The 19,661-nt window shown below is 48.9% G+C and overlaps 5 protein-coding genes across 6 annotated transcripts; 2 read left to right on the top strand and 3 right to left on the bottom strand.

Annotated features, from left to right (window-relative positions):
- Positions 1–1,249: 1,249 nt before the first annotated feature.
- FVEG_02794 (hypothetical protein) lies at positions 1,250–2,821 on the bottom strand. Its single transcript, XM_018890291.1, has 2 exons — positions 2,482–2,821; positions 1,250–2,424 (listed from the first exon to the last, which is right to left on the bottom strand). The coding sequence occupies exons 1-2, from the start codon at positions 2,599–2,601 to the stop codon at positions 1,354–1,356; spliced, it is 1,191 nt and encodes a 396-aa protein (XP_018746580.1). The 5' UTR covers positions 2,602–2,821; the 3' UTR covers positions 1,250–1,353.
- A 148-nt stretch (positions 2,822–2,969) lies between these two features.
- FVEG_02795 (imidazole glycerol phosphate synthase hisHF) lies at positions 2,970–4,995 on the top strand. The gene is made up of 2 exons (XM_018890292.1): positions 2,970–3,324; positions 3,378–4,995. The coding sequence occupies exons 1-2, from the start codon at positions 3,202–3,204 to the stop codon at positions 4,896–4,898; spliced, it is 1,644 nt and encodes a 547-aa protein (XP_018746581.1). The 5' UTR covers positions 2,970–3,201; the 3' UTR covers positions 4,899–4,995.
- A 312-nt stretch (positions 4,996–5,307) lies between these two features.
- Positions 5,308–6,255, bottom strand: FVEG_02796 (hypothetical protein; the record flags this gene model as incomplete). The annotated part of the gene is made up of 3 exons (XM_018890293.1): positions 5,308–5,515; positions 5,568–6,052; positions 6,115–6,255. 3 exons carry the CDS (start codon positions 6,253–6,255, stop codon positions 5,308–5,310), a joined length of 834 nt encoding a protein of 277 aa, XP_018746582.1.
- Positions 6,256–8,417: 2,162 nt separating this feature from the next.
- FVEG_02797 (hypothetical protein) lies at positions 8,418–11,624 on the bottom strand. Its single transcript, XM_018890294.1, has 4 exons — positions 11,085–11,624; positions 10,983–10,999; positions 10,819–10,929; positions 8,418–10,751 (listed from the first exon to the last, which is right to left on the bottom strand). The coding sequence occupies exons 1-4, from the start codon at positions 11,197–11,199 to the stop codon at positions 8,895–8,897; spliced, it is 2,100 nt and encodes a 699-aa protein (XP_018746583.1). The 5' UTR covers positions 11,200–11,624; the 3' UTR covers positions 8,418–8,894.
- A 1,748-nt stretch (positions 11,625–13,372) lies between these two features.
- Positions 13,373–17,676, top strand: FVEG_02798 (hypothetical protein). Of its 2 annotated transcripts, XM_018890295.1 has the most exons (3): positions 13,373–14,282; positions 14,373–14,449; positions 14,531–17,676. In XM_018890295.1, exons 1-3 carry the CDS (start codon positions 14,247–14,249, stop codon positions 17,373–17,375), a joined length of 2,958 nt encoding a protein of 985 aa, XP_018746584.1. In that variant the 5' UTR covers positions 13,373–14,246; the 3' UTR covers positions 17,376–17,676. The 2 variants fall into 2 exon arrangements, with proteins under 2 accessions (XP_018746584.1, XP_018746585.1); XM_018890296.1 differs by having other exon boundaries at positions 13,373–14,449.
- Positions 17,677–19,661: the final 1,985 nt, after the last annotated feature.

Here is a 19,661-nt window from a genome sequence, read left to right as displayed (position 1 = left end):
TCTACTACAGAACTGCCGACACGTAATTCTTTTTGGTGAGAAGTATAACATAAATTTAGATTTTGTTTGCAAACTCTCTTGACCCACGTTTCACGCCTGTGTTACATTCTTCCATTTGTCTAAGTATTCTAGGTAGTTCAAGACTCAGGTACCCCACAAGTATAGGGACTGACCTGATCCGCTGCGGCAAACGAGAACGACATCACAGCCCTGCCCGGACTGTTCCTTGATCGTGTTTTAGCGCAAGGACCCCTCTTTTTGCGCAACATGAACAGGATTCCCTTCTTGCTAGCCCTCAAGATCCATTTGCAACCCCGGTTGGCTCAAAGATCGTGTAACGGATACCTTCAAACCCGCCCTATTTCCCATTCAACATAAAGTATCTACCACTTGCTGACCGCCGAAAGACTGGGAATTCAGCCAGAGTGACCTGGGTATGCTCGGTGTACTCACACTGACAGTAGATACTTACCTACAGTCCCGAGTACGACACCCTCAACTGTCGTTCCCATGACCCATACTCAAGAAAGACAAGTGGATTTTGTTCACCGTCAGAATAAACATTCCCCAACAAATGTGCATCTGCAGCAAAGAATATATAAACGTGCGAGAGATGTGGGGGAGCTGGTGCTGGGTGACACGATCAATCTTGTGTCTACGAGTCACAGTACTTCAATGAAGTCCCTCCCGCTGCAGGTAAATGACTTGTGTGTCGGTTTTGGAGCAGCAGATGCGAAAATCAATGACACTAACTAGAGATATACCCATGATCACTTATCAATCCACAAGGCCTCAGCACGTGTGTTGTGTCATCGACCGTCAGTGGCATTTTCATATGCACTCACTCATAACCTTGATCTTACAAAGGAGACTCCGAACCTTTAAATGATTTATTACATAACGCGGCTGGCAGTATCACATACGCGGACTTACCTATGTTTAAGATCTTACCCTGGATACTGGATAGCTCGCAGAATCATTGAATGACCTGATCGAGAAACCCTGTTCAACGAAAGATCTCTATTTACCCAACAATCACCGAATCTATCACTGCCATATGATTACAGGAACTTTGTACTATGGACCACCGTATTCGGAGTGTCCGCCCATGTGCATAAGGCTGACTCCAAGACCCGTTCACCAATGACAGCTTGATCGCAACCCTCGTGCAGTCTTCAAGTGCACTACACGTTAGCTTTGCAGCTTCGCCATGAACATGCTCACAACCTGCTTAATACAGAAACAGAAGTGCAGGGTATATGAAGCCTTATTATTATTATCTTGGTGAAAATTCTCCACGGGTATCATAATCTCATGCGCTAAATGTCAACTCGATGCTTCTATTGCCGTCATTCAATCTGCCATTGTCATGTCCTCGTCGTCATCTTCTTCATCTTCTTCGTCCGTGTCATCCTCATCGTCAGAATGGTCCATGTATTCATCGGCTCTTCCATGCAGTTCATTCCATCTGCTTGGAGTAGGAGTTGACATATTCCCTTCATGCACAGTACTTTCCAGATCTCTAGTTGCCGATCGAGTTGGGGCCGTTGAGCCCCGTCCACGAACAACCCCGGGTCGAAGTCTGGGACGGCCACCCCTGCGCCCACTTGCACGTCGTCTCTCACGTTTTGGAATGACTTCCTCTCCATCCTCATTGAGCAATCTTCTTCTTCGCCTGGGTTTGTAGTCAGGATCTCGGTTGTCTTTGAAGTCCTGACCCTCGCCGTCTTTAGCCCATACGGTGACCTGATCCTTCTCCTTGTTCCTCTTCTTGATCGCCATCAAGTTTTCTAGGAACCGTGTCTGTTCAGCTCTTTCTCCCGACCTGTCTTTTCCAACAGGAATTCGAATGTTCCATTCCTCCCTGATAGCGGCTAATGGGTCCTCCCTGATCATTTTTGGCTTGACAACAGTCTCTTTAGTGGCGATTCTTGACGCACATGCGCCGAGAAAATCAATATTTCCATCTAGATGGCGCAGAGCAGGGAGGGGGCGGTCGCTGTCGCGTGCCGTAAAGATAGCTTCGGTGCCAATGACTTCCGCCCACGACCCCTCGAATGTGCGTCCTTTGTATGAGATGACCGGCTTTTCTGAATGTAGCTCAAGAATCTGGATGTTTTCATTCTCATCACGTGTCTTGTCCACATCGTCTCTCGTGTCGTCCTCTGGCTCGCCTCTGTCGACTGCTTTGCCTTTATATTTGTCATTGCTTAGTGCTGGATCGATTTCAGGTTCGTCGTCATCAGCCTCTCGTTCTGGGAGTGGCTCATTGTCATTGTCGTCATCATCCCCAGCATGAACACCTCTCAAACTAGGATTGTGGTCGAGCCAGGTTTTGTAATACCCGCCGCGGCTGTGGTGAGGCGCCCTTGGCTGTCGGTCCTTAAATTCTGGAAAAGAAAGATCGACAGTCAAGTAGTATGTCTTTTATAGAAGTTAGCTGGTTGCGCATAATAGCTTGAAACCGAGGTGGAACAGTACCTCTGTTTCGGTGGTTGAGTATTCGTACTCCCACTCTTCCTGTTCATCTTTTTCAAGCTGTTCCTCAATGTTGACGATTGCTGCCTTATCCGCCAATCTCGCCTCGTCCAACGAAGCCATAGTATGCTCAGAGAATTGGCAGGGAAAGCCACTAACTAGATGCCTAAGGAAGAGAAACTGAACAAATAGAATTGCAATGCCGTACTCGTAATTTGGTCGTATCCATAGAGGAAGAAAAATAAAACACAGGCCTGAGGAGATAAGTTCGAAAAGCCAAATACCTATAGTACCTATAGTAGCTTTGTTGACAAACTGCAAACATGCAGTCGCGAAACTTTGGCTTCCATGTGGTAAAGAAAGCTAAGTACGTAGGTACTTGCCAATTGGGGGATGATGCCCAGGGTCTGGAAGTCGGTCAAAGGCGGCACTTTCTGAAAAGCCCAGGATTACAGGGACCAGGCGGGGCAGTTTCTGTGACTCGCGATTGCCCCGCTGTCGCTGTTACAACATTTCAATGAGTCTCATGGGATTTGAACAGTCACACTTATCTTGACGACTTCAAACACCTGTCTGGACTTGATATAGAGTTGGCTATCGCTACAATTGTCCGTTCTTACATCGTGTTATATCAGTCACGATTCACCTCTTCCAAGCAACATATCTGGTCTTTATACCTTCTATCTTCTTTATATATTTACCATCCATCATATCTAGGGTACAATGCCCACTGTTCACCTGTTGGACTATGTCGCCGGCAACATCAGGAGCCTGGTAAATGCCATTGAGAAGTCTGGCTACGAAGTAGAATGGGTCAGATCGCCGGAAGACGTTCCAAAGGCAGAGGTTTGCCGATACTTCCTTCAATATTTTGTCCACCATGACTGATGCGCTTTTAGAAACTCATCCTCCCCGGTGTCGGCCACTTTGGACATTGTCTATCCCAATTGTCACAAGCTGGCTATCTTGAGCCAGTTCGAAAGCACATTGCTGATGGAAAGCCATTCTTCGCTGTATGTGTCGGCTTACAAGCCCTATTTGAGGGTTCTGTAGAGGACCCCGACATCCCCGGCCTCGGAGTCGTTCCAGCTTCCTTGGATCGTTTCGAGGACTCAAATAAATCCGTCCCCCACATCGGGTGGAACAATGCTTTCACAGCTGGGCGAGCCATGTACGATCTTCAACCGGACTCAAAGTACTACTATGTTCACTCTTACAAATGCCCCTACAAGCCGGGTGAGCTTGAGTCACAGGGGTGGACTGTCGCTACTGGAACCTATGGTACCGAGACTTTCGTAGGCGCCATTGCGAAGGGAAACATTTTTGCAACCCAGTTTCACCCCGAAAAGTCTGGCACTGCAGGTTTGAAAACTATCCGGGCTTTCCTCACAGGTGAAGGCGCAAAGAATCTTGGTACCGTTGTTGACGAGACTGTCGCCAATGCCCCGATCAAATTCGAGGACAGCTTAACACGGCGAGTCATTGCCTGTCTAGATGTGAGGACAAATGATCAGGGTGACTTGGTCGTTACAAAGGGTGATCAGTACGATGTTCGCGAGAAGGGCGATGACCGCAACGTGCGAAACCTCGGCAAGCCTGTCGAGATGGCTAAGAAATACTACGAATCCGGTGCCGACGAGGTGACTTTTCTCAACATCACTTCTTTCAGAGACTGCCCTGTTGCCGATCTCCCTATGCTCGAGGTTCTTCGTCAAACGTCTCGCACCGTCTTTGTGCCCTTAACCATCGGCGGTGGTATTCGTGACACAATGGATACTGATGGCACAAAGGTGTCAGCCCTTGAAATTGCGAGCATGTATTTCAAGTCTGGCGCTGACAAGGTCTCAATCGGCTCCGACGCTGTTCTTGCTGCTGAAGAGTACTACTCTATAGGCCGCAAGCTCTTTGGCAATACTGCCATTGAGCAGATCTCACGCGCCTATGGCAACCAAGCCGTCGTTGTGAGCGTTGATCCCAAGCGTGTCTATGTTCCCAAGCCTGATGCCACCCGTCACAACATCATAAAGACACAATTCCCTGGTCCTAAGGGCGAGGAATACTGTTGGTACGCTTGCACAATCAAAGGCGGTCGTGAGACTCGTGATATGGATGTTGTCGAGCTTGCCCAAGCCGTTGAAGCAATGGGAACCGGAGAGATCCTTCTCAACTGCATTGACAAGGACGGTACCAATAGTGGGTTTGACCACGAGCTCATCAACCAGGTGAAGGGAGCTATCAAGATCCCCGTCATTGCCTCAAGCGGTGCTGGCAACCCGGCTCATTTCGAGGAAGTCTTTGAGAAGACTGCTACGGATGCTGCTTTGGGGGCCGGTATGTTCCACCGCGGCGAGTACACCGTTAAACAGGTAAAGGACTACTTGAAGGAAAGGGGTCTCAAAGTTAGACAATTTGAGGAATGATCTTAGAGCCATCCGTGATAGAACAAAACGATAGATGATAGACACTATTTATTTAACTTGCACGCAATTGCTTCAGTATTATCTTAACTACCTAGCAGGTTTGTACGACATTGAAAGTCATCGCCGTGAAAGATACAGAATGACACGAACACCTTTAGGCTCCTACACCATTAAAGTCCAAAAAAAAAAAAAAAAAAACGAGAGATGCGCTAAAGGCCTTAGAGCCGTCGAACTTTTTCTGCGACTTAACGCCCGATGCTACCAGATCTCTCCAAGAACAGCAGAGCAAATCGCTGAGCAAGCATCCAGACGAAATTTTGGAAAACACCAACGAACAAAACGTGCCATAGAGGAAACTAAGGAAATATGTCCGCTCCCAACTCCACAAAAGACAGGAAAGCGCTGATACCTATAGCTCCATGCCCATCAACATCCACTTCTTGCTCGTTACATCAAGACCATGAGCCCAGTGGTCTAGAGTAACCATGTCGAAGCCAACCCACTGTAGACTCTTTGTCAAAGAGTGGACGTCGTCAGCAGGGATGCGTCTATCTATGCAAGTGACAATATGGGCACAGTCCAGAGGACCGTCGGCCAGTTTGATAAGTGCCATCAGACTACAAAGTATTTAGCAATTGGACAGAAGAAGTGGAAGCAGGGGTTCCTTACGCCTTTTTCAGGTCTCGGCCAAGTACGCCTTCGATATCGAAGAAGACAAAGAGAGATTTCTCCTCTCCGTCATCAGCGACAAAGGCACGGAAGCTCGCTCCGCCGGCATAGTCCCACATCTCCAGCCAAGCAGTAACGTCGTAGGCAGGTAGCTTGTCATCAGAAACAAGCTTGAAGTGTTCGGGGAGCCGGTCATCGGACGGCGGCGTTGGTAAAAAAGCACCAGACAGGCCGGAGCCATTCATGGACGAATTCCTCTCACCGTGGAAAATCGTCTTCATGGACTCGCAAAAGAATCTCTCACATTCTTCCCTGATCGAAAGTGCTGCCCCCCCTCGTCGACCCAGGCGCCGGCCTGGGATCTCGCGCTTCTTGCTCTTGGGCAGAAGGGCGAGCTCGTTAGACGAGGTTAGTGCGGCGAGGGGGGGGCTTGTTGGAGGGGAGGGTAGTCCTGAGGAAGGGACCTCAGGAATACCACTCGGCCCCTGGAGTAGAGTTAGCACCATGAAAAGGATTTGGCCGTGAAAGGAGAAAACATACCTGCAACCCCGGTAGTGCAGTAGTGGAGGCCCTTGAGGTTGGCGGCAGAGTCGACGAGGTAGCAAGAGGCAAGGACGTTGACCTTCTGGGCAGCGGCCTCGCCGTAATTACTACTGTAATTCAAATTTTGATTATTCATTGGCGCCATTTCTGATGATGATTTCGGGTTGTCGACTAGAGTTGATATAGGTTGGTAAGGGTCGAGGATATTGATCGGCAGAAGTTGATTGATAGCGTGTCTTGAGATGACTCTTGAGACCAGCGGGTTGGAAATCCTTTTAAAGAAATCTGTGTGTTGTTTGCTTTGGGGCGAATGTGGGAGGAACAAGTTGTGGAGACGTGCGAAGAAGTTTGCGACGGTGTTTTGAGCAATTCGTGGAGAATGTCTTGGATTCGTTGTGTGTAGATAAGTAGATGTAAGCCTAAGGTAGGTAGGTAAGATCTCTGGTGTTTGGGCAGCGGTGAGGTTAAGTAAGAACGAGGAAGCAGAGGAACCCAGGAATTTGGTGACTTCGGGGCGCTCGGGGCGGAAGGAACAGTGCGCTTTGGGTGGACCCCTCACCTGAGGCTCTGGAATTTTGTGCACACCTCAGGCAGTCCACGGTCCACAGTCCACATCTCAGTGGACCTAGGGATTGCCACAATTGCAGTTGGAGCCGGGGTAACAATGGAACTCCTGGCCAAGTACGGCGTACAGTGCGACTATCTTATCTTGGCAACCACTGGTGTGAGGTAAGCCGAGGCCAACCAAACTCAAGAAATGGGTAGAAAGAATATGCAATGCCCGTTGCTATCGTCACTTTGTATCACATGATTAGACTCTATTGATTCGCTGCCAATGGGGTCGACTCAACTGGGTAGCAAGTTCATGATAATGACCATTTTGACTATTCTCAACTCATATCTTGCAAATATGAATCATCTCAGCAACCTAAGCATTGTCTCGACTTGGCGCACTGTCTCGCACTAACTAGTCTGATGCGAACGCCTCCGTAGCACATGGTCTAGTTTACTGGTTGATAAACACCAACCAGTTGTCAACAGAGTGATGGTCGAGGCCGAACTGTAAATTGTAACTGAGGAGATGATGCAAGGCAACCTATATGTATGTTCATTTCTTTAGCAGAGAGAATATTCCGTGTTAGTTATCCACGGCCACGATTCTGATTCAGATGATAGTCCCGGAACTGAACTTGTCAGTGCGGCAAAATGTTCAAGCTCAGGAAGCTGATTGTCACAGGAAGGAATTGACTTTGTCGCTTGTCCCAGCTACCTTTTAGCTTAGGTACTCCTCAATCTCCTTGTCTACCTAATGGGCGCAGTGAAGTAAATTCCATTGGTATGCCTTAATAGGTACCATGACAAACGACGATGGCAGAAAACCTACCTGTAACAGATTCTATTTGTGTGATAATAATACGTACACTGCTGAGATAATTTGGGACCAATATGGCGCTCCTTTGATCGGTTTATTGCTTCTGACAACGGAGACCATACATAAGTACTTAGTATTTTGGTTACACAGCACCGTTACGGATACACACAACGTTTCCAACTGTGCCACACAGATCGTCGAATGTGTCAGCCACTCATGTCCGAAGAGTCTAGAAACATCTGCAATCATCGCACAATAGTAAGAGTTCTTTAAAGCGCTTACACAACAACCACTTGCCTCCATTCCGCATTCTTACCATACAGCAATTATTGTACTCTGTATTCAATCTTGGATGCTGCTGCTGTGCCATAATTGTCAATAATAACAGACGCATTGCGTGCTAGCTTCTACCAGATTTGCATGATACTGGCTCCGTTACAGCTGTTTTGTTACCCACAAACCCAGTTTATTCTACTCTAAACATCCACATCGCATCACCTGATTCGGTCATGATTCTGTGGCCCAGCACATTTTGTCTCTAAATTCATGATTTCTTCCTCGCCTATTGAGGATGAAGGGACTGGTTTCATGATACATTAGTGCTTTCGGCCAACTTGACCTTACCAACGCATATGCATCTCCGAGCAGCAGCCTAATTGACCCCTTCTGTCGTGTAAGTTGATTGGTGGACGTGCTAGATTCTTAAGGTGGTGGTGCCACTAATTAATTACTACCTTGCCCAACCCCGCGTTTTGCTTCTATCGGCTACGTATCCGGACCGAGACCATCGCCAAAAACATCCATGTTCGGCTGCATTTCTGCTGCAGCCAGAGACATGATCAACAATTGAGATACTCAATTCGATCCCTTGTGTTGTCCGGGCACATCATGTCACTCACGAGACCAACGGTATGTGGAGACAGTCCAACAGAGTTTGGCAATCGCAAACAGTATCACCAACAGACAGCATCTTCTACAGTGCCATTTTTGTCGCAAAAATGCCAAAGCTCGAATTAGTTGACTCAGCAACAGCCAATGCCACAGGAGGAGGAATATCGCTTCCGTGCTCCCTCAACGCAAGAGCCACCGTTGACTACCTCAGCAAGTCTATCATCGCCTGTCCCTTCGTCTATACGCACCATTATGCCATGTTATCCTCAATGCCGTCTTCCAACCTCCAATTGCTCAATCAAGGCCAGTCTGCCATACCCCAGCAATCCTGGCCAGTCCCTATCAATCACCCTGTCCTGGAGTACATAAACAAAGACTACAGCCAAATGGCAATAACATAGTCTCAACATGAAACCAGAACCAACGTTAATACTATCATACAGTGTACTTCACATCTCCCATGTCCCATTTGTACTATCCTGAACACATCGTATTCCAATACTGCCTCTAGTCTCGTACCATCATCCATGTCGTGCACTTAGGCTTGCGAATGCATCTGGGCTGTGTCGCCCATTTGTCCATGCAAGGTCAAGGCCAAGGTTCATGCTCTCTCTGCTCCTTGCAGCAAATGGGTCTGAAGTGGTCGCAGCATTTGGGTTACCAGCGACGCCAGAAGAAGGCGTACCGCTCATGAAAGGGTTCGTGCTAGATGATAGATGCTGCGGCACACTTGGTTGCTGCTGCACAGATGCCATTGGAGCTTGCAGGGGCTGGTTTTCTGGAATGGTTGGCTGCTGAACCTGGTATGAAGGCTGAGCCGCGGCCGTACCTGGCTGCTGTACAGTTGAAGGGTAGTTATTAAAAAGAGCCATAATCGAGGCCTTGTCTGGTCTTTGAGGTTGATAAAACTGCTGCTGCTGCTGGTACATTTGAGGCTGCTGTCCAGGGAATTGCTGTCCAGGCTGCTGCTGGACAAAGGGGTTGTGGCTTGCTTGAGGTTGGCTTTGTATCTGTTGCACGGCAGGTTGTTGCGCAAAGATCTGTTGATTTGTTTGCGCCACAGGCTGGCCAGCATTTGCAAAAAATGGGTTGGTGCTTGTTTCTGGAGGGCTCAAAGGAGCCGGGCTTTGATACACGGCAGATCCCTGATGAACAGCTGCGTTTTGAAACGAGCTCTGCGTTTGCTCTGGTATCTGGCCAAGGCTTGGTGATGCGATTCGAGTTGGGGATCGAGCGAACGGATTGTACCCAGCAGGCGCTTGGTTGGTGTTGACTTGAGGAAAGGGATTAGACCCTTGTTGCGGCTGTTGCTGGATTGCACCTGTGGTGTTTGCTAAAAAGGGATTATATGCAGTCACCTGCGCTTGGACTGGCTGTGGGTATGTCATGTTGCTGGTGAAGCCCAGAGTTGAAAAGCCACTTGGGGTCGTCGGCGCTGACGGAGCCACTTGTTGATATCCTGTCGCCTGTGGTGATTGCTGTGGTGCTGGTCCTCCAGTATGGTGAGGGAACAGAGGCTGCTGGGGGGAGAGAGACATGTTTTGGAATGCCTGGCTGAATGCATCTGTCGGTTGTTGCTGTTGAGCGGCTGGCACACCGAATGGGTTTGTCTGGCCGTATGGGTTCCGGTTATGAAGGCTTCCTGTCGACTGGGCCGTCTGGGGCTGAGCCGTTCCTAAGTTATCAAATGGGTTTGTCGAAGCACTTGATGGAGTAGCAGGACGGTCCGTAGCTGAACGGGCGGGAACACTAAGACCTGCGCCGAGTCCCAGCCCGCCAGAACTTGGTGTCAGGGGCGTCAAAGACCTTGATGTTCGCAGAGTCTGTTCCCGAGGTGAAGGGGTGGGAAGAGGTGAAGGTCGGCCGCTACCCTCACCCAAGCGCACAAGAGTCTCAATCGCTCGCTCGATGTTGCCATTAACACCTTTCAACACCAGAGTATTGCGTTTGGTGTCCTGAAATCCCATGTCTTGTAGCCTAGCCAGCTTTTGCTCCATGTCATCCGGTTGATCAAGATCCAAGGTGGCGCCGAACACTTTTGATGGCTTATTAGGAGGTCTTGGAGACTCACTACGTCCACCTTGTGCAGCTGTCATGGCTTTGACATCCTTCTTCGACTTGGACGACAGTGGGAAAATAGATGAAGCTGAACGGAATCCGAACTTCGAGTTCTTAGGCGGCAGTGGCGGAGGAGTCCCTTCGCCTATGTGAGGAGATCTAGGCTTTCCTGTTCCACTAACAGTATTATTCATATATTTCTGTCTGATGAATCGTTCCATGGCAGAATCTGCTTCGTCAGCGTCGACCGGGACGGGAGGTTTGCGATGCTCGGGGTTGTAAATGTTGTTGGATGTGATATTTCCGACCTTTCGCATGTTCTATAGACAGTGTAAGCTATTTATTATCTTTGGGCACGATCGCCGGGTTGTTGTTGTTGTTGCTCACGTCGACTTGCTCGTTGGTCCAACTATCCATGCTCAAGGACTTTACTTTCGAGATGTGAGTACCCAACTTTCGATGAATCGCAGCACATCTCATGCATAAGAAAACGCCTAACTAACAAGCATATTAGCATTCGATCAGTTCCTGGGTGCAGTAGAGGGCCGTACACTCCATGATGCCCAAGCTGATATTGACAATTGACGTTAGCAAATTCCGGCCATCTCGTATACCCGGCGCAGGATGAGCTTGGTAGTGCATCTGGAGCATACCTGGATTACGCGCGTGGCAGTCGGCGCACATATTATTGCCTGGGGTATTCTGCACAAGATCCTGCAAGGCCTTTTCGTTCCGCGCCTGCTGGCGCTTGCTCATGATACTCGACATGGTGGCTGGCCTTAATAGTTCAAGTTTTCGGTGATCTCTAAAAGATGTGCAGTACCAAAGGAGCCTGCCTCGCAGTGTAACCGTTTCGAGTCGTTCGTAGGGCTCGTGCAGGACAAGTGCAGTGATCAGGGTCTGGAGGACGGAGGCCGGAGACCGGGACGGGGGTTATCGACGGGCAGCGGAAAGAAGCAAACAATTAAGTAAAGTAGATGTCGCGGATGAAGAAAAGCACTTATTACCAACAATGTAGGCGAAAGGAGGGACAAAGAAGAAGCGATGCAATGCGAGGCGAGGCGTCTCAAGTCGTTGATGGGTTTGAAAAGAAGGAGATGAAAAGATGAAAGTTGACCAAGAAACGGTACTTCCTTTCTGTTGCGCCGTGCGATTCAGGTCACAGCGGTAGGTACCTTAGCTTGAAGACGGACGGGATGCAGGTGCGGGAAGAAGCACTTGCCACCCGACACTCTGGCTCAGTGTTTCAGTGATTTACTGTGGAATTGAACACCTCGTGAATTCAGAGCCCAGATATTAGAAGGGGAAAATGAAAAACAGGTCAACATAACTAGAGGCAGATGGAAATTTCGTTCTCAAGTTCTTCAACTAAGGGTCAGCCAAATACCAACTCAAAAAAAAAAGCCCCTGGCTTGGCCTGGACCTTGGGCTTAGCTTGACGAGATTCCTCCTCGTAGGCTCGTCCCCTAAACCACAGTGGAGTTCCATCTCGCTGCCCGCTTAGATCCACAAGTCACTTAAGGTAAGGTCTGCCTGCTTAGGGGCCCGTCTGTCTATTCCAACTACCTAGGATTAGACATGGGCTCACTTGGTCCATCCACCAGTAGAAGTGTCTTGGTGGCCTTCGGTGCTTGGCTCGACGACGGGCGTCAGGGGCTGGTCGCGTGGGTGAGACAGGGTTTGAGTTAAGAGCCGATATCGATTCCCATCCATTGTAGTGATGAACCTCGAGGGTAATTGGGGCTGAGAAGATGTGATTTGTGATTATTTCTCTGGGAGTGTGGCTGTCTGTTAATGGGATGGTAGGAACTGTATTGCAATGTTCATTGCCAAATGCCATCAGTTGTTCTATGCTACAGGTAATGCCTACATTGCTGTTCTAAACCAGTGCCATAATCACTGTAGGTCCAAGAACTAAGCAGATAGAGGGGAAAATGTCTATGATCTGCAAACATATCCATGAATTACGTATACATTGCTCGCTCTATTTCCGTATCTTGTGCTGGCATTGGAAGAGGGTTTATTATACAACCGAACCTCGTTACGAAGCCCTGACTAGGAGGGGGATATCACTATAATGCATGCTATCTAGTTTATTTAAACGTGTGGCTAGTTGCCAAATATTCTCAATCCTGTGTTTGTAGACCCTCATATGTAGCTCGCGGAGTGATGAAGTATCAGTGCTGAATTTGATCCTGTGGCAGAAGCCTCGTACAAAAACAAGGTCTGCCAACCCGTCTCATGTCATGGTCCCTAAAATGCCCTGCAAACTCACCAAAACTACCTATAGACTAACACAAGGTAACCAACCGTTGAGCCTTTTGGTTTATTTGCAATTAACGTTGTCAAATACGGAGTACAGTTTTGTCAGTTAGGTGTCCCGAAGTTTGTGCTTGGCCACCTCACTTACATGCTCGGCTTCCGGGTAGCCTTACCTTCTATTCAACGGGCAGACACTTATAAAAAGACTACTCCATAACCGTGCCGGAAATAGCATCTGTCAGTCCACGGTAGCTCGGATTGACCGGCAAGGCCCGGAATGAGGATTGCCCGTGGGGTAATGACCAGTCCTCAGGGCCCGAGAAGCTACTATTTATGAGGATCATCCTAGTTGACAGTGATCTTCCACCCGAGACATTGGGCAATGCAACACCGGCGTAAGAATGCAGTGCACAAGAGATCGGGTTCCCATAGGCCTTGGAGCTATAAAGTCAAGCGGTGGCACGTGTATCACGACACAGCAGTATATACTTTTAGTAGTAGGTATGTATATTAGCAACATCACGAGCTACAGCTCAGTCCCAGAATTCGAAATGATGTGCCTAACCCCTATGCCTCGGAATAAAGTGGAATGCAACGTCATATCATGCCGTGTAACAACTAGCACTTTGCTGCGCTCGCATACCAAACCTACCGAGGCAAGGAACCTTGACATAGTAATCGCGAGTCCTCTTTGTTGGTTTTTGTACTTAATCAAATTCCACCTCTGCAAGCTTCCACATTCCTGACACCTTGAGTGATATTTGATCATCAATCATCCACTCGCATTAAAATCGTCTAGATTCTTCCGCCCTCCAGCCACCTTCATCACCCTTACCTAAGTACCTATGCCAGGGCTTTTATCCCCAACCTCCGCCCGCCCTGGCCTCCCAACCACTTCAACCCTCGAATTGTCCACTTGAAACCAACAGCATCCTCGCAACAGTTTCGTCCCTGTCACCAAAGACTTTCCAGAAAAGGACTGGACCTGTGGCTCCCAGTGGCTGTGGTGGCTGTACAAACTGCAGAATCCCCGTTTCCAACGTCAGCAGTAAGGCGAAACCTCGCTATCCGTATACTGCCCCTCCACCAAGGCCCCCGTTCGGCACAATACAGAGCCCACGACTCCGCTAAGGTACACAAACACTAGCTTAGTCGTTGGGTAGCTGCCTCGTGCGTACGTGCTCGAGTTGTCCACGTATCGCGCACGTATACGGCGGACGGATACTCATTCACTCCTCTAGGATTCGAGGCAAAACTCTTGGCTTCTACGCACGCAAAATAGTTAGACATAAGGAGGACTTGCCAGCCACTTTCACCCCCTGCACACACAACTTCTCTCTACAACTGTCGAAACCTGTCTTCTTCAACAACAAGAGCCATCTCCAATCCGCAGTTTCCGGTTCTCCGAAAATTCCAAGCTGAATATCGATCGAGCCGGCATGGTCAATCGCTAAAGGCTCTCAACTCCGCCACGAATTTGTCCACCGAGCTTCCCGATATTTGAAACCTCCACGGACGCGAAATCTTTGGCTGCCGCTAGAATACCATACAAAATGGCGGGCATTGAACAGCTTGAAGTTCATAGCAAGGCATGTTACTAGCTTTCCCTGCATTACAGATGCCGCGCGCCAGGCACCATACGAAGAATCGACATAAACTTCTGGCTAACACGGAACTAGTCGTATATTGTTCGCTGGGTCAAAGTCGATGAAGGGAATACACTATCGTGGAGCGTACAACCTCACAAGAAGTCCATGTACGCGCACCTCCATCTTGAGCCGCTTGGCGCGAACCTTCCCAGGCCCATGAATGAAGCTGTGTACTAACATGACTTTAGTAATTTTGGCATTGTCAAACATCCCGGCAGCGGTGCCACCACTTTTGCATCTTCTACAGCTGAAGATCTGAATAATGGAACTGAAGAATCGGGTGGTACCTCGGACGGGAAGTCTGCCCGCTTCTCGAAGAAGGATATAAACGCACAAGAGCTGCTAAAAAGCAAAGGATTTATACCCATCAAATGGATTGGTAAATGCGAAGCGGATAAGGTGTCCATCGGCACGTACGAGGTCAATCACGACCAGAGCGGAATGTACGGCCTCGTGTTCGATAACACGTTCTCGAAACAGACATCCAAAACGGCGACTTTCGTGGTAATGACATATCCTACAGGGGCACCTCCTCAGACTTCGTCACATTTGCCTAATCTTCAAGCACCGAAAGCTGGAGCTAGCCAAACGAGTCTCGGGCGGCACAGTAGCCCTAAGCTTGACGGGGTTGCCTCTGCTTCACTAGACAGTCTTCACAGTCACAACGCCGTAGCAAACTTGAACTCCGTTTCTGGCCGTAGTGAGGTTGCCTCGGGCAATTACCATGTGGGTGTTCTCCACAAGAGGCGTCGCAAGAAGGGACAAGGCTACGCTCGCAGGTTCTTTTCGCTTGACTACTCGACATGCACTCTGTCGTACTACTATAACCCTAAGTCCTCTGCGCTCCGAGGCGCTATCCCCCTAAGCTTAGCCGCCATTGCTGCAGATGAGCGACGGAGAGAGATCAGCATCGATTCCGGCGCTGAAGTCTGGCATTTGAGAGCCCCGAACGACAAGGAATTCCAAGACTGGGCACATGCGCTCGAAAAGGCGAGTCGCGTTGCAAGGGGCTTGGAGACGCTGGACCTACCCAAGAATGATCAGTTGAAGATCAATACACGCCAGCTTCAGCCTATTCACCAGTCCTCTCCTCAAGAAGACAGGGAATGGGAGCAGGTCGAATCCCTGGTTAGCCGCGTGGTTGGTACACGCGATGCACTTCGACGCCTGACCCGTGAGGTTACAGCCCAAGCAAAACCGCCACCAGTAACCAGTCCTCAATATCTTTCACCTGGAGCCACGACTAGTGCTATCGACGAGAACGACACGTATTTCACACCCCCTCCCGAACAGAGGCGCTCCTTCTGGAGAAGAAAGTCAAACACTCCTGCGATATCCCCTGCCACGCTGGGAGCGCCAACAGCTATGGCAGTACCAGCGCCAGGTGGCGTCACTACGACTATTTCTGCCAATATGCCGAATCACTCAAGGAGACAATCCAAGGGGCTTGTTAGAGAGGAGCGCTCGCTGCAGGATCATTGTCAATCACTTCTGACGGACCTTGACTCAGTTGTCTCCGAGTTCACTACACTTATCAACAATAGTAAGCGCCGCCGCATGCCAGTGCCCTTGTCCGCAGGTGGCGTGTCAAGGAAGAGTATAGACACTGTTTCGACAGCAGACGAGTTCTTTGATGCTGAAGATGCCAACTCAGCCGTTCTTAAAATTGATGGCAGCGAAGACGAAGCTTCACGATCAGAAGAGGCAGAAGACGAGGAGGAGGATTCCTTCCGAGACAATTCTTCTGTGTCGTCTATAGGAGAGAATGACACAGCAAACTTGGACGATGCATCTCATCTTTTCCCCACGAAACCAAAGAGCCTTACACCGTTGCCAATTGAGCAAGCCATTACCAGGAGATCAACCATACCACCTGCAGCTGCAGCCGCACCGAGTTTGATCGCATTCTTCAGGAAAAATGTCGGCAAAGATTTTAGTACCATCAGTATGCCCGTTGCCTCGAACGAACCGTCATCTATGTGCCAAAAGGTGGCTGAGCAGTTGGAATACGCACAGTTACTAAACCAAGCTGCAAAGCAATCTTCTCCAACAGACAGACTCTTGTTCGTCGCAGCGTTTGCAGTCTCGCAGTTTAGTAGTGGTCGAGCCAAAGAGCGTGCTATCCGGAAGCCCTTCACACCTCTACTGGGCGAAACCTTTGAACTGGTTCGAAGCGAAAAGGAGGTGCCCGGAGGCTTCAGACTTTTAGTCGAGAAGGTCCAGCATCGACCTCTTCTCCTTGCCATGCAAGCAGACTCAGCCAACTGGTCGTTCTCCCAATCACCAGCCCCAGGTCAAAAGTTTTGGGGCAAGAGCGCTGAAATCACGACAGACGGCCGTGTTCGAGTTGTGCTACGTCTATCAAATGGCTCCGAAGAGCGATATTCATGGAATATTGCTACTATGTTCTTGCGCAACGTGGTTATGGGTGAAAAGTACGTGGAGCCTGTAGGCACAATGCATGTCGTCAATGACAGTACATGTCACAAGGCTGCTGTTGAGTTCAAGAGCAAGGGCATGTGGGGCGGACGTATTGAGGATGTCAGTGTGGAGATTTTCAACCCCGAAGGAGTAAACACAGGCAGCGGCTTGGTTGGTACATGGACCAACAGCTTGAAGACAACAGGCAAAGGTGGCGGCCAGGAGATTTGGCGTGTTGGACCACTGGTGGAAAATGCTGCCCAGACATTCGGTCTCACAACTTTTGCTGCCAGCTTGAACGAGATTACAGAGATCGAGAAGGGCAAACTGCCTCCTACGGATTGTCGCCTGCGACCCGATCAGCGTGCGTACGAACAAGGCGCTATCGATGATGCTGAGGACCTGAAACAAAAGCTGGAGGAAGCTCAGCGCGGTCGACGCCGAGAGCTCGAAGAGCGGGGTGAGACATACAAACCTCGATGGTTTGTCAAGGTCGAGAACGCTCCAGAGGGAGAGGAAGTGTGGAAGCTCAAGACAGGAAAGGATAGTTACTGGGAGGAGCGCGCAAAGGGAAGCTGGCAAGGGGTTGAGGACCTCTTTAGGCTTACGTGATGATTGATGAAAGTTAGACAGACACAAACATTGGATTCAGTTTTTGATACCCCTAGTCGAATGAATTGTTTGTAGAGTTCTTATGGAGTGTAATCAAGACTGTTGGTTAAGATGACAGGTCGCTGATGGGAGTTTAACATATATAAGATAGAGTGTGTGCAAAAGAAGGATGCTTAGACCATCACTGTTCTAGAGTCAGCTTATGAGGTAATGCTGGCCAAGCTTAAGACGGACGTCTTGATTGAGGAGTCAGTTTTAGGTACCTATGTAAGATAAGTTGAAATTCAAATAATTATCATGCAATCTTCCTCTTGCAGACCTGGGGTAATAAAACCTCTGTCATGAGGATAAGGTGTCCAAATCAACTGGTTAAAGAACCTACTAATATACACTGAACTTGGCTAATATTTTCATCGCTTGGGGTTAAGGTCTCACGTTTTCTTGGCTCCCCTACGCAAACTGTCACTTGGAACATCCTATTGCAGCTAAACAAAGCCAAGCATTTTCTTGGCTCTGAGATAGAGTGGTGACCCGTCTTTTGGTGCATGTACTGGCAGGGGATGTGACGCACCCCAGGTAAGGTTACCAGATGAAAAGAGGGCCTTTGGTATTGTGAAGAACCACAGTGTTTCACACGAGGGCCGTTCTTGGCTGAGCGCCCAGATCTTGAGTTTAATTACGCAGCAGGCGAGATGTGATGTTGGCGTTGCGGTGAGAATCCTGAGTGAGGCGAGTGGTTGTGAGGGATGAGGGAGGCAGTGCAGGGTGATCGACGTGACGATTGAAATTTGGCCTTGGTCTTGGTTGATTTGACGGGTCTAGGAGATAAAACCAAGCAAAATCCCATGTCAAGTGCTACTCATCGTCATATGGATCCAGTGCTAACAGTCGGAGCTCAGACTGACTGATGCCAGCTACTTAGGATGAAGAAATGTTAAGACTCAAGATATGCGGTATCTGCCTGTACTTTGATATAATACACGGAAACGGTCTCAAAAATAACGAGTGCTTGACGACCAGCAAGATTTTGGTAAGCTAAGTACTAAGCCATACGAGAAGTCGAATTTCTATTCTTGTTCTTCAATGGGATAATACGGTATGGCCCATAGACGTGAGAGCCTGCCCTGGGCTCCACTGAAGTTTAGCGGCACGGGAGTGGCAGAATGACCCCTGCCGATCATTGAATCTGCAGGTGAGAACCTATGGATGGAAGAAATTCTTATTTGTGCTATTAGTGACAGATACCCAGGTAGGAAGTTTCTTTTAAGCTTACCTGGATACCTTGGTTTTGAGGTGAAAGTCTTGATTCTCACTTGATAACAAAACCTGTGACGAAAGCATAAATGAAAAAGAACTCTACGAATCACTCAAGATATCTATCTACCCAGACATTCAATGCCAACCCCAGACCAGCCTTCACCAAGCATCACGATGAACAAGGCAATAGAGGGACTGTGCCACCAGCTGGAGCCGTTTAAAAAGGAGCCTCAGGGGGGGAGGGTTACGAGACGAGTTTCAGCGGTGCGCCAATCGCTGATCAGGAGGCGCTTGCTCCAGCCGAAAGGGAGTGTCATGCATGAGCAAGGGGAGGCGTGTACCGAGAGCTTAAAATGCATTACGACGACTTTGGTGGGTCAATTGAATTTCAAAATTGAGCGAAATCCAGGCCAAGAAACGAAAAAGAGAGGACAGCAAGTGATGCCAATGTACTACAGGCCTTGGACCGGTCATAGAACCGGAAAGATTGAGTTGCTGGACTCTTGGTTTGTGGCTGAGCACTCTTGAAAGTTTCTTGTCATCCATAGGTAGTTAGGCGTTGAGGTGTTTGTTGGCACAAGTGAGATGTACAAGTATGGATGTATACGAGTGATGCAGCACCATGGGCAACACTAGCCAAAATACGGATGACGAGAACAGAGTTTTAAAGCTAGAGGGCAAGATGGTTAAATGTTTGCTTGTGTCGATCCTCTTTATAGTGACGAGTACGTAAACATACATACCTACTCGTCACCTACTGATAGCCGCCTCGTTTGTACGGATGTTGCAACAGTTTGTTCTTCACCAAGCGACTACCCAGGGACAACACATCAGCAGACTTCACACCACTGGCTAGGTCTAATCCTTCAGTGATAGGCTGGGTTAGCACGGAGTACAGCCCATTGATTCGTGTACCTGACTTCCATCATCCAAGTGTGAGAACAACAAGACACAATGTGTGACGATGCAAATGCCGGTAGATGGCAATTCAAACACACTCGTTTCATCCGACAAGATAGCTTCAAAGCA

Source organism: Fusarium verticillioides, chromosome 5 (assembly GCF_000149555.1).
Source record: "Fusarium verticillioides 7600 chromosome 5, whole genome shotgun sequence".
NCBI lineage: Eukaryota > Fungi > Ascomycota > Sordariomycetes > Hypocreales > Nectriaceae > Fusarium > Fusarium verticillioides.
The sequence above is the reverse complement of the archived record's forward strand: the minus strand, read 5'-3'. Positions and strand labels throughout refer to the sequence as shown.